At 57.6% G+C, this 12406-nt stretch overlaps 1 protein-coding gene across 1 annotated transcript; it reads right to left on the bottom strand.

Moving 5' to 3' along the window:
• Window positions 1–3522: 3522 nt before the first annotated feature.
• Window positions 3523–11044, bottom strand: TMEM17 (transmembrane protein 17). Its single transcript, XM_054177290.1, has 4 exons — window positions 10923–11044; window positions 6930–7033; window positions 5375–5488; window positions 3523–3901 (listed from the first exon to the last, which is right to left on the bottom strand). Exons 1-4 carry the CDS (start codon window positions 11026–11028, stop codon window positions 3575–3577), a joined length of 651 nt encoding a protein of 216 aa, XP_054033265.1. The 5' UTR covers window positions 11029–11044; the 3' UTR covers window positions 3523–3574.
• Window positions 11045–12406: the final 1362 nt, after the last annotated feature.

The following is a 12406-nucleotide window of genomic DNA, read 5'->3' as shown; positions in this document are numbered from 1 at the left end:
AGGGGGCTCCAGGAAAGCTGGGGAGGGACTCCTGAGGGTGTCAGGGAGTGATAGGAGTGGGGAGGGAATGGAGCAAAAGTAGAAGTGGGGAGATGGATGTCAGGAAGAAGTTCTTGCCCATGAGTGTGGTGAGATACTGGCACAGGTTGCCCAGGGAGGTGGTGGAAGCCTCCTGCCTGGAGGTGTTTCAGGCCAGGCTGGCTGTGGCTGTGAGCAGCCTGCTGTGGTGTGAGGTGTCCCTGCCCATGGCAGGGGGGTTGGAACTGGCTGCTCCTTGCACCTTCCAGCCCTGACAATTCTACAAAGGACAATACTTGCATGGTTCTGCCCAGCTCAGGGTGTGTGCTCCAGGGTGAGCTTCAGAAGGGCTGGAAAAGGGCTTGCTGAGGTTCCTGGAGGGAAAAGATGCTCTTCAGTGGCCTGGATGGAGGGAACCCTTAGCCAGTTTGCTGATGGTACCAAACTGGGAGGAGTAGGTGACACCCCTCAGGCTATGCTGCTGTCCAGTCAGACCTGCACAGGCTGAGAGCTCACTGCTCTCTGCAGCTCGCTGTAAGCAGGCTGGAGCCAGGTGAGGGTTGGGCTTTTTTTCCTAGGAACAAGTGACAGGAGGAGAGGAAATGGCCTCAGGTTGCCCCAGGGGAGGTTTAGGTTGGAGATGAGAAGAAATGTCTTGACCAAAAGGGTTCTCAAATCCTGGCAGAGGCTGCCCAGGGAGGTGGTTGAATGCCCATCCCTGGAGGTGTTTGAGAGAGGCAGAGCTGTGGTGCTGAGGGCCGTGGCTTAGCCCCAGCCTTGGCAGAGTTAGAGGCTGGTTGGACTGGGTGAGCTGAAAGGGATGTCCCAAGCCAGTGCAGGAACCAGTGACTCTGTGGCTGTCCCTGGTTTGCAGTGCCAGAGCAGTGCCCCAAGCACTCTGCAGTGTCTCTAACCATCCTGACTGTCCAGCTGTGACGAACAGGAGATCACTGCCTTAGTTCTAACAGTTCAAGTCATGTGTTCTGTGGGGCAGTGGCTCTCACCTGAGAGAGAGAAGATGTTCCTCCCATGGCTTTAGGTTTAATTCTTCACCAGTTTCTGCTTGCAATAGGCCAATGTGAATTTTGGAGTGCCCACATCCTTTGCAGGAGACCAAACCAGGGCAGGCAGCTTTGGAGGATGAAAAGTACAAAGGGACAGTGATGAAACTCAATTGCTGATCAATAGCTGAAGGGTGAGTGGCAGGAGGCTGGAGCCAGACTGTTCTCAGTGGTGCCCAGGGACAGGGCAAGGGGCAATGGACACAGACTGGAACCCAGGAGGTGCCACATGAGCAGGAGGAACAAATTCTTCCCTGTGAGGGTGGCAGAGCACTGGGGCAGGCTGCCCAGAGAGGCTGTGGAGTCTCCATCTCTGGAGGCTTTCCAGACAAACCTGAGTGAGTTCCTGTGGGGTTTTTTTCCTCTCCTCCTACTCTGCCCTGCTGAGGCCTCATTTGGACTCCTGGCTTCAGTTCTGGACTTTCCAGTTGAAGAGAGACAGGGAACTACTGGGGGGAGTCCAGTGGAGGGACACAAAGCTGCTGAGGAGCCTGAAGCAGCTCTGTGAGCAGTAAAGGCTGAGAGCCCTGGGGCTGTTGAGGATCCCCAGAGTGGCTCTGCTCAATGCTCAGCAAGAGCTAAAGGCTGGGGGGCAGGAGGCTGGGGCTAGGCTTTTGCCAGTGGTGCCCAGTGCTGGGACAGGGGCACAAACTGGAACCCAGGAGGTTTCACTTGATCTTAATGAAACTCTTCTCTGCTGTGAGGTGGTGGAGCAGGCTGCCCAGAGAGGCTGTGGAGGCATTCCAGACCCACCTGGATGTGTTCCTGTGTGACTGACTGTGGGTGACCCTGCTCTGGCAGGGGGCTTGGGCTGGATGATCTCCAGGGGCCCCTTCCAATCCCTGCCAGTCTGCAGCTGTGCAGTTGCCCAGAGTGCTGCCCTGGGGGAGGGTGCCCCCTGGTCTCTCCCTCAGATGGAGATGAGCTGCACCCTTTGCAGGAGACCAAACCAGGGCAGGCAGCCTACACCCCACCTGCTTGCTCTGGGTTTGCATTCAGATGAATGCAGTGGTAGCACGAAGGTAGGCTGGACACAGAGGTGCAGCTCAAGCTTCTGTCACAGGTGGTGCCCACACCAGGCTGGGCTGTGCCCAGCTGGCTGCCATGCAGCACTGAAAACACCAGCAGCTGACTGCCTGCCAGCCACACAGCCTGCAGCAGTGGCAGCTGGCATGTGGGAAGACTGCAAACACCAACCAAGCCCTCCTTGGAGCCCTGCTGAGGCTTCAGCTTCTTCCCAACCCCCCCTTTGGCAGCAGCCAGGTTTCAGGGCAGTGCCACTGCCATCTGAACTGCCATGGCCCTGGCACCCACCCCACTGAGCAGGGTGCCAAAGCAGCGCCCAGCGCCTGGCTTTGCTGAAGGGGGAAGCACCTCTTGGCACAGTAGGTGAGAATGTGTCAGCCAAGGAGCAGAGAGAGCTGTGCTGCTGCTCCCTGGCACTCCTGGGCCTGTGAAGGTCATTTGCTAATACAGAACTGCAGCTGTGCTGAGAAATGTGGTGTGCCCCATGGCACCCAGCCCTGCTGGGCTGCCTGGCTGCAGGTGATAGAATCAGAGTGGTCTGGGTTGGAAGGCACCTCCAAAGTTCATCCAGTCCAACCCCCTGCACTCAGCAGGGACATCCTCCACTAGAGCAGGTTGCCCAGAGCCCTCTCCAGCCTCACCTTGAACATCTCCAGGGATGAGGCCTCAACCACCTCCCTGGGCAACCTGCTGCAGTGTTCCAGCAGCCTCCTGCTGCAGAACTTGTTCCTCACATCCAATCTCAATCTGCTCTGCTCTAGTTTGAAGCCATTGCCCCTGGTCCTGTCCCTGTAAGCCTTTGCAAACAGTCCCTCTGCAGCCTTCTAGTAGATCCCTTCAGGTACTGGAAGGCTGCTCTATGGTCTCCCTGGAGCCTTCTCCTCTCCAGGCTGAACAGCCCCAGCTCCCTCAGCCTGTCCTCATAGCAGAGGTGCTCCAAGCCCCTGATCGTTTTCCTGGTCTCCTCTGGTCCCACTCCCTCAGCTCTATGTCTTTCCTGTGCTGAGGACTCCAGAGCTGGCCATGAGGTTCTGTGCTGTTTTGAGCTCAAGGCCTTTTTGTTTTGCCTCCCTGAGGTACCAGACATTAAAGCTGTGCAACAGCTCTGGAAGAGCAGAGAGAAAGCTGTCACCAACAGAGATAAAAACCAGGGGTAGAAGATTTATTGTAACCAAACCCATTCTGTGCAAACAGGGGAGGGGGGAAAGGTTTCTGCTGTGTCTGAGAAACACTGCAGGACTTTGTGCAACCTCACCCTCCCCCCAACATCTGCTCTACTCAGCAGCAATCCACAGAGTCCACTCAACCCACTGCTGGCTTTGGCTTCAATCTTCCTTGCAGCCTGGAGCTCCGGTCTCTGAGGTTTCATCTTGGCTCTTCAGCAAGGCCTACTTTGGAAGGTCTCTGAAGCAGGAGGACCCAACAAAACACAGCAGCAGGAGGCCTCTGTGTGTTGGCTCCTCAAGCCCTCAGGTCTGTGATGCCCAGCCAGCACTGGGGCCCCTACCACCCAGGGGAGCTGCTCTGCTTGCTCTGGCCAGGCCGGAAGGAGCAGGCCCAGGCTGCTCCTCCAGCAGGTCAAACTCCACCAGGCGGAACTGAGCTGTCAGCTTGTTCACCATTCTCTTCAGGGTGACAAAGGTGGTGAGGACTTGGAAGATAAGGAAGAGGGCAAAGATGCCATGGAGGGCACGCTCCAGGGGCTGGTTCTTCAGGTCTTCATGGAAGAACAGGAAGAGAATGAGAGGCAGCTGCAGGAGGAGACTGAGAAGCCAAAACCCAGCCAGCTCAGGCACCTAGCACAGGGAGAGAGTAGCTGTGAAGAAGTGGCAGTTGGAGATGAGGAAACAGCCCCAAATCTTGTGAAGAAATCCCCCATCCTTAGCTTGCCAAAGGCCAGCAGATAGTGAGACAGGGCACACCAGGGGGTAGTACTTGCACACACTCTGGTTTTAACCAGGCCTGGTTTGTTCAGAGATTTGTGGACTGGGTTGGGTTGGAAGGGATCAACCAGTGCCAACCCCCTGCCATGGGCAGGCACACCTCCCACCAGCCCAGCTTGCTCAAGGCCTCATCCAGCCTGGCCTTGAACACCTCCAGGCAGGAGGCAGCCACAGCCTCCCTGGGCAGCCTGTGCCAGAGTCTCCCCGCCCTCACTCTCCAGAATTTCCTCCTCATCCCCAGTCTCAATCTGCCCTCCTCGAGCTTCAATCCATTGCCCCTTGTCCTGTCACTCCCAGCCCTTGTCAGCTGTCCCTTCCCAGCTGCTTGTGCTGTCCTCCTGGCTCAGCTAAACCTTGCCTGCTTGCTTTCTTCTCAAGCATGCAGACAAGAGCAGGGGTTTCACCTAATGCCAGGGCTGGTGTTTGACCCTGACACAGTTTGAATGGTCAGCTGTAAAAATGGATTGAAGCTTTCAGCTGGGCTTCCAGGCATCTCCAGGACTGACAAAGCAGTTTGGGGGAGCAAGAGGGAACTCTGCTGAGGGACAGTAGCTTGGAGCACACACAATTAAGGGGAAGCTGATGCCAAGTGAACAGAAGATGCAGAGTGTAACTTAAGAGAAATAAATACCCCCTCAAATGGCAGCTGTGAGGTGGAACAGGTAGAGAGCATTTTATTGGTGCTAAACTCCAATCACATCCTGGGCTGCATCCAAAGCAGTGCTGCCAGCAGAGCTAGAGAGGTGATTCTGCCTCTTTGCTCTGCTCTGGTGAGACCTCTCCTGCAGGGCTGTGTGCAGCTATAGAGCCCTCAATGCAGGAAGGACATGGACCTGATGGAGAGGGGACAGAGAAGGCTATGCTGGTGAACAGGGCGTTGGAGCAGCTCTGCTATGAGGACAGGCTGAAGGAACTGGGGGTGCTCAGCCTGGAGAAGAGAAGGCTCCAGGGAGACCTTAGAGCAGCCTGCCAGTACCTGAAGAGGGCTACAGGAAGGATGGAGAGAGACTGTTCCCAAAGGCCTGCAGGGACAGGACCAGGGGCAATGGCTTCAAACTAGAGCAGAGCAGATTGAGATTGGATGTGAGGAACAAGTTCTGCACCAGGAGGCTGCTGGAACACTGCCACAGGTTGCCCAGGGAGGTGTTTGGGGCCCCATCCCTGGAGATAACCAAGGTGAGGCTGGAGAGGGCTCTGAGCAACCTGATCTAGTTGGGGATGTCCCTGCTGAGTGCAGAGGGGTTGGAGTGGATGAGCTTTGGAGGTGCCTTCTGGCCTGGCCCATTCTATGATCCCAGAGCTGCATGCAGGCAGGGGCTCACCTACCTTCTCCTGCAGATTGCCCATGTAGCCCAGGTAGAGCCGGATGGCCTCTACCAGAGAGCCCAGGAGCACAACTGTGACCAGGATGAACTTGCAGTAATCTGGCAAGGCTTGATACTAGAGGGCAAAAAAAGGAGAGCTCCTGCTGGACTGCTCCCCAGCAGCCTGCTTGGGATTGGCAGGCTAGAGTTGGGGTTCAAATACTCTTTCAACCTCCAGTTTCAAGGCATTCCCAAGTCAAGCTAATAATCATTGAGTCATGAAGGTTGGAAAACATCTTTAAGAGCATCCAGTCCAACCACAACACAGAATCAACCAGGCTGGAAAAGACCTCAGAGGTCATCAAGTCCAACCTAATCCCTAACACCTCCTGACAGCTAAGCCATGGCTCCAAGTGCCACATCCAAGCCTTTTTTGAACACCTCCCCAGCTGCCAAGACCACTAAACCACGTCCTGAAGCATCTACAGCTTTTGGAACACCTCCAGGGGTGGTGACTCCACCACCACCTCCCTGGGCAGCCTGTGCCAGTCCTTCCCCACTCTCTCAGGAAAGAAATTTGTCCTCATCTCCAAGCTAACCCTCCCCTGGCACCATTTCAGGCCATTTCCTCTCATCCTGGTGCTGGTTACTTGGGAGAAGAGACCAACCCCAGCCTCAGTCCAGCCTCCTTTCAGGGAGCTGTAGACAGCAGTAAGATCTTCCCTCAGCCTCCTCTTCTCCAGACTAACCAACCCCAGCTGCCTCAGCCTCTCCTTGTATGATGCCCTCCAAACCCCTCTCCAGCCTCCTTGCTCTCCCCTGGACACCCTCCAGCTCCTCAATGTCTTTCCTGTGCTGTGGTGCCCAGAACTGAACCCAGTGCTCAAGCTGTGGCCTCACCAGGGCCCAGAGCAGGGGCACCATCACTGCCCTGCTCCTGCTGGCCACTGCTTTGGTCCAGGCTGGGATGCTGGTGGCCTCCTTGGCCACCTGGGCACACTGCTAGCTCATGTTCAGCCAACTGTCCACCAGCAATCCCCAGATCCTTTTCCACCAGGCTGCTTTCCAGCCACTCTGCCCCAAGCCTGGAGTGTTCATGGGGTTGTTGTGACCCAAGTGCAGGACCTGGCACTTGGCCTTGTTAAACCTCATCCCTTTGACCTCAGCCCATGGATTGAACCTCTCCAGACCTCCCTGCAGACCCTTCCTACCTTTGAGCAGATCAGGCCTGCTGCTGAGTTTAGTGTCATCTGCAAACTTGCTGGTGCTGCCCTGGATCCCCTCATCCCAATCATTAATGAAGACACTAAACAGACCTGGCTCCACCACTGAGCCCTGGGGGACACTGCTTGTGACCAGCCACCAGCTGCATTTAACTCCATTGATCAAAACCCCTTGGGCCTGTCCTCCAGCCAGTTTTTAACCCAGCAAAGAGCCCACCACTTGTCCATGCCATGGGCCACAAGGTTCTCAGGGTGAATAACCTCTAAGCCCAGTGAGCTCTGCCTCAGTTCCAGGAGGTGCTTGGTCAGGACCACATCCACCTTTGCAAAGCATCCCTTTCCTTCTGGACTCACCTTCAGGCAGAGCATTACCACTGTGCTGAGCCACCAGAAAGGGAAGTAATAAACATTGAAGTAGAGGGCCATCTGCAGTGGCAAACTGGAAAGGATTTCATTACCTGGAGAGAGAGAGAAGTCTTCATCACTTCCCTTTCATCAATAGGACAGGAAGAGACTGCTCCATCTTAGCCTCAAGCAGGGCACTGACACTTCCCTGTCAAACTAAACACCAACCCAAGAAACACTTCTTACCCTACCTTGCCTCACACCATCTCCCAGCACCTAACCCAGCTTCCACTTGGCAGGACACACAACTCTCATTGCTCAGTCCTGTGCTCAAGCTGAGTGTCTGACTGGTGACTACCTGCTGGCTTACTCCACAGTCTCTGCCTGGTTAAGACCTAGCTCAAGCAGTGCAGGAAGAGCCAGGGCTCGTGTCACTGCTGCTCCTAAGGGAATGGCCAAAGTTTGCAGGATCACACTTATTCTGGAGGGGGATCCTCCTGGGTGAGGACTTGGGAGCTCGAGAGCAGGTCTGCTCTGCTCACTCAGCACTTCCAGTCCCTGTTGCAGCAGACATTTGGGTGGCAGAGAGGCTGCAAGGAGGCAGCCAGCCTGGTTTTTAAGGAGAGACAAGGAGAGCTCTCATCACTTGGTGTTTCTGCTTTTCTTCCCTTTCACAACCTCACCTTGTACATTGCAGTGTGGAATCCAGCTGCAGATAACCCTCCCCCCCTCAACACCACCCTAGGGCCCTGTGGGAATCTGCCTCCTGCTTGTGGCAGCTGGAGAGCTGTGGGTGCCTTGCTGGTCTGGAGACTACCTGGAGGGGTTTCAGAGGGTAGCAGAGAACTTGGGGTCACAGGAAGGGCTGCTGGAGACCTGTGGCAGAGCTTCTCCTGAGCACTTTTGAAGACAGTGACCTTTCACATTTGCACCAAATCCCTTTCCAAGCAGACAATTTCAAATCTATGGCAAACTGAAAGCTTCCCTTTGAGGTCTGGAGAGGAGGAGATACATTGCTACCATAGAGGGGAACACAAGAGGCAGAATGCTCACAGGCAGGCAGTAAATCCTCTCTTTAGGGTTTAACAGCAGACCTACCAGGCTAGAGTTCAGGAAAAATAGGGCAGGGGAATTCTAAGGGAATAATTCATCTGGAATGGGGGAAGCTTTATTGCCAGCCTCTGGTTAGGTGAGAGTGCAACACACACTCCTTTACTTCTGGTGCCACCAACTCTCTCTCCTGCTTCCCCCAAATGAAGTGGGAGCAGGAACATCTTCACTTGGCCCTACAGGAGCACCACTGTGACCTCCTGGTTTGCACTCAGGTCCTGTGCCCCTGCCTGTCACAGTGGTGATCACTGCAAATCAGTCACTCAAGTGCCTCACTGCCAGCCTCTCTTCTGGCATTGCCTCCTCCTTTTGTGTCTTCCAACCACTCTCATACCTGTCTTTCTTCCATCCCAGTCTGGCATCCCTGTTTCCAGTCCAGCCACAGGTAGCCTGTTCCAGCCTGTTCCAGAAGTCTTTTCTGCCAGAGGTATTCATGGTAGCTACTAGACTAGGCAGGAAGGGAGGGGATTTGGGAACACAGCTGGGACAGAACTTAGGGGTAGGTAAGGTGTGCAAGGCAGGGACTTGTTACTGAAACAGAAGGTGCAAGACAACCAATATAAATACTTTGCTTTAATCATCCAGGTTTTGAGCATCAACACTTTCTGACATCTCCAAAGGAATGAAATCCTCCAAACCCAGTTCCACTACCTACCTTAAACCTCTTCCAGCTGCCCTGAGGAGCAACTCTCTTAAATGGCAGGGGGACTTTGGGGGGCACCAAGATCCAACTCTAAACCATTGGTTTACCCTTCAAGCAACCATGAGCACCTAACTGCAATCATGGCTCTGCCTTCTTCATCTATGGGATGAAGATTCAATGGCTCATGGCCAGAAAACCAGAGAAGCCAAGAGCTCTGGTTCCAGTGGGGATGCCAAAGGCTTCCCTGACAGAGGCTGGGAGGGTCCTGTACCTGGGTCAAAACAATCCTCAGCATCAAGACAGGCTGGAGGAGGAGGTGGTAGAAAACAACCCTGAGGAAAAGGACTTGGGGGTGCTGATGGGGGAGAAGCTGGACAGGAGCTGGCAGTGTGAGCCAATGGCAGCCTGGGCTGCATCCAAAGAATCACTGCCAGCAGATCCAGAGAGGTGATTCTGACACTTTGCTCTGGGGAGACCTCACCTGCAGTGCTGTGTGCAGCTATGGAGCCCTCAAGACAGGAAGGACACAGACCTGATGGAGAGGATCCAGAGGAGGCCATGAAAATGATCAGAGGTCTGGAAAGCCTTTGCTGTGGGGACAGGCTGAGGGAGCTGGGGGTGTTCAGCCTGGAAAAAAGGAGGCTCTGAGCAGACCTTTGAGCTGCCTGGCAGTACCTGAAGGGGCTACAAGAAGGCTGCAGAGGGAATGTCCCCAAAGGCCTGCAGGGACAGGACCAGGGGGAATGGCTTCAAACTAGAGCAGAGCAGACAGAGATTGGATGTGAGGAACAAGTTCTGCAGCAGGAGGCTGCTGGAACACTGCCACAGGTTGCCCAGGGAGGTGGTTGAGGCTCCATCCCTGGAGATACTCAAGGTGAGGCTGGACAGGGTTCTGAGTAACCTGATCTTGTGGAGGATGTCCCTGCTGACTGCAGGGGAGTTGGACTGGATGAGCCTTGGAGGTTCCTTCCAGCCCAGCTACTAGAGAGAGTCCAGCACAGAGCCACAAAGATGCTGCAGGCAGTGGAACATCTTCCTTAGGAGGAGAGCCTGAGGGCTCTGTGGCTTGGAGAGGAGGAGCCTGAGGGGTGAGACCTCACTGCAGGTGACCAAGATGTGCAGGGTGAGTGCCCAGGGGCTGGAGCCAGGCTCTGCTGGGGGATGCCCAATTCCAGCACAAGGGGCAGTGGTGGAAGCTGAGGCAGAGGAAGCTCCATGGAAAGAGCAGGAAGAATTTTGTGACTGTGAGGGTGACAGAGCCCTGGAGCAGGCTGCCCAGGGGGGTTGTGGAGTCTCTCTGGAGCTATTCCAAGCCCACCTGGCTGTGTTCCTGTGTGCCCTGCCCTGGGTGCCGCTGCTCTGGCAGGGGGCTTGGACTGGCTGCTCTCTGGAGGTCCCTTCCAGCCCCCAGCACTCTGTGAACATGTCCAGGTGGGTTTGGAATCTCTCCAGAGAAGGAGCCTCCACAACCTCTCTGGGCAAGCTGTTGCAGGGCTCCAGCAGCCTCACAGAGAAGAAGTTTTTCCTCACGTTGAAGAGAGACCTCAGTGCCTCCACCGCCCCTTGTCCTGACCCTGGCACCCCTGCCAAGCGCCCGGGGACAGCCTCCTCACCTCCGCCCTCCGGCTCCTGCTGAGCAGCGCTCAGATCCCGCGGGGGCCGCTCTTCCGCAGGCTCAACAGCCGCGGGGCTCTCAGCCTCTCCTCCTCACAGAGCCGCTCCAGGCCCCTCGGCAGCTCCGCAGTCTCCTCTGGACTCCCTGCAGCCGTTCCCTGCCTCTCTCGCCTCCCGGGCCCCTTCATCCGGAGGAGAGCAACGGCGCCCCGGGACCGGCCTGCCGAGCACGGCGGGTGGGGAGCGAGGCGGCCAGGCCTGCCGACGGCAGGGCTCCGCCCGAGGGAGAGCGGCGAGACGGCGCCGCCGCCGCCGCTGCAGCCAACGCCGCCGCCGCTGCAGCCAGCGCCGCCGCCGCTGCAGCCAGCGCCGCCAACGCCGCAGCCAACGCCGCGGCCGCTGCAGCCAGCGCCGCCAACGCCGCAGCCAACGCCGCGGCCGCTGCAGCCAGCGCCGCTGCAGCCAACGCCGCCGCCGCTGCAGCCAACGCCGCCGCCGCGGCGCTCAGGGCCCCCCGCGCCGGGCCCCGCCCCAGCGGCCGCCGCGCCGCCGCCATCTTTGCACGCAGGCCGCGCCGCCGCCGCCGCCGCCATGTTTGTTGCTGGCGCGCTGCCCGCCGAGCCGCCGCGCTTTACCTGCGTGCTCGGCCGGGCGCCGCGGGCCGCCAGCGCCCTGGCTGTCGGTGAAGACGCTGCGGCTGAAGGAGCCCAGCCGCCTCCTCAGGGGCTCGGGCAGCGACATGCTGCAGCCTCGCCGCCCGGCCGCAGCGGGAGGGGGGAACGGGGACGGGACGCGCAGGCGCCGGGGGTGGGCGGAGGGGAGAGGCGGAGGGGGCGGCGGCTGCTGCCTGCTGGCCGGCCCTGGGCTGGGCTCGCAGCGTCGCACAGGCCTTGAGGCCCTGAGGTCACCAAGTCCAGGCTCTGACCTAGCACCACCACACCGACCACAGCATGTCACTGAGTGCCACATCCAATCTTCCCTTACACACCTCCAGGGATGGCAACTCCACCACCCCCCTGGGCAGTCCATCCCAGTGTCTGATTCCCTATTCCCTCAGGAACTGCTTCCCAACCTCCAACCTAACCCTCCCCTCAGGCAGCTTCAGGCCATGCCCTCCCATCCTGTCACAGGTTGCCTGGGAGCAGAGCCTGACCCCCACCTGACTACAACTTCCCTTCAGGTAGTTGCAGAGTGTGATAAGGTCTCCCCTCAGCCTCCTCCAGGCTGAACACCCCCAGCTCCCTCAGCCTCTCCTCATCAGCCTTTCCCTCCAGCCCCCTCCCCAGTCTGGTCTCTCTCCTCTGGACCTGCTCCAGCACCTCAATATCCCTCCTGAAGTGAGGGGCCCAGAGCTGCACACAGTGCTCGAGGTGAGGCCTCCCCAGTGCTGAGTCCAGGGCAGAATTCCATCCCCAGTGCTGCTGGCCACACTGTTCCTGATCCAGGCCAGGATGCCATTGGCCTTCTCTGCCCCCCAGGCACACTGCTGGCTCCTGCCCAGCCTCCAGCCGGCTGGAAGGGTGAGGTTTGAAGCCTGTGCTGGTGCTGGGGAAGCAAGAAGGGTATCAGGGCTCTGGGGACAGGGTTCTAGCAGAGCTTTCTGGTAGAGAGAGCTAGAGCAGCGCTTTGTGAGCTGCTGGTGTGCTGCAGAGAGCACATCTGTTCGTGCTGGCCCTGCCTGGGTGTGCAGCCACAGAGGCACAGAGTCCCGGAGCAGCACGCTCCTGCCCTGGGGGTGTGCATGGAGTAGCTCCTTGCTGCAGTCACAGGATCACAGGAACAGGCTCACAAGATGTTAGGGGTTGGAAGGGACCTCTGGAGATCCTCCAGTCCAAGCCCCCCTGCCAGAGCAGGACCATAGAATCCAGCACAGGTCACACAGGAACACAGCCAGACAGGGCTGGGAAGGCTCCAGAGAAGGAGGCTCCAGAGAAGGAGACTCCACAACCTCTCTGGGCAGCCTGCTCCAGGGCTCTGGGACCCTCACAGGGAAGAAGTTCCTCCTCGTGTTGAGGTGGAACCTCCTGTGCTGCAGTTTCCATCCATTGCCCCTTGTCGCTGTGCAGCCAGGTGGCCTTTCCTGCCCCCTTTGGGCTGCCCATCAGCCCAGTGTCAAGGC

This window comes from Dryobates pubescens, chromosome 39, assembly GCF_014839835.1.
Source record: "Dryobates pubescens isolate bDryPub1 chromosome 39, bDryPub1.pri, whole genome shotgun sequence".
Lineage (NCBI taxonomy): Eukaryota > Metazoa > Chordata > Aves > Piciformes > Picidae > Dryobates > Dryobates pubescens.
Note: the sequence above shows the minus strand (reverse complement) of the source record. Positions and strands in the feature narration are given on the sequence as shown.

Bases quoted from the DNA above. Each gene is read 5' to 3' on its own strand.
- TMEM17 (XM_054177290.1), bottom strand. From the start codon at position 11,028: ATGTCGCTGCCCGAGCCCCTGAGGAGGCGGCTGGGCTCCTTCAGCCGC. The intron at 5,489-6,929 runs GTGAGTCCAGAA...TTTGCCCTCTAG, and splicing joins TGGTAATGCTCTGCCTGAAG to TATCAAGCCTTGCCAGATTA. The intron at 3,902-5,374 runs GTAGGTGAGCCC...TCCCTGTGCTAG, and splicing joins TGGGCAATCTGCAGGAGAAG to GTGCCTGAGCTGGCTGGGTT.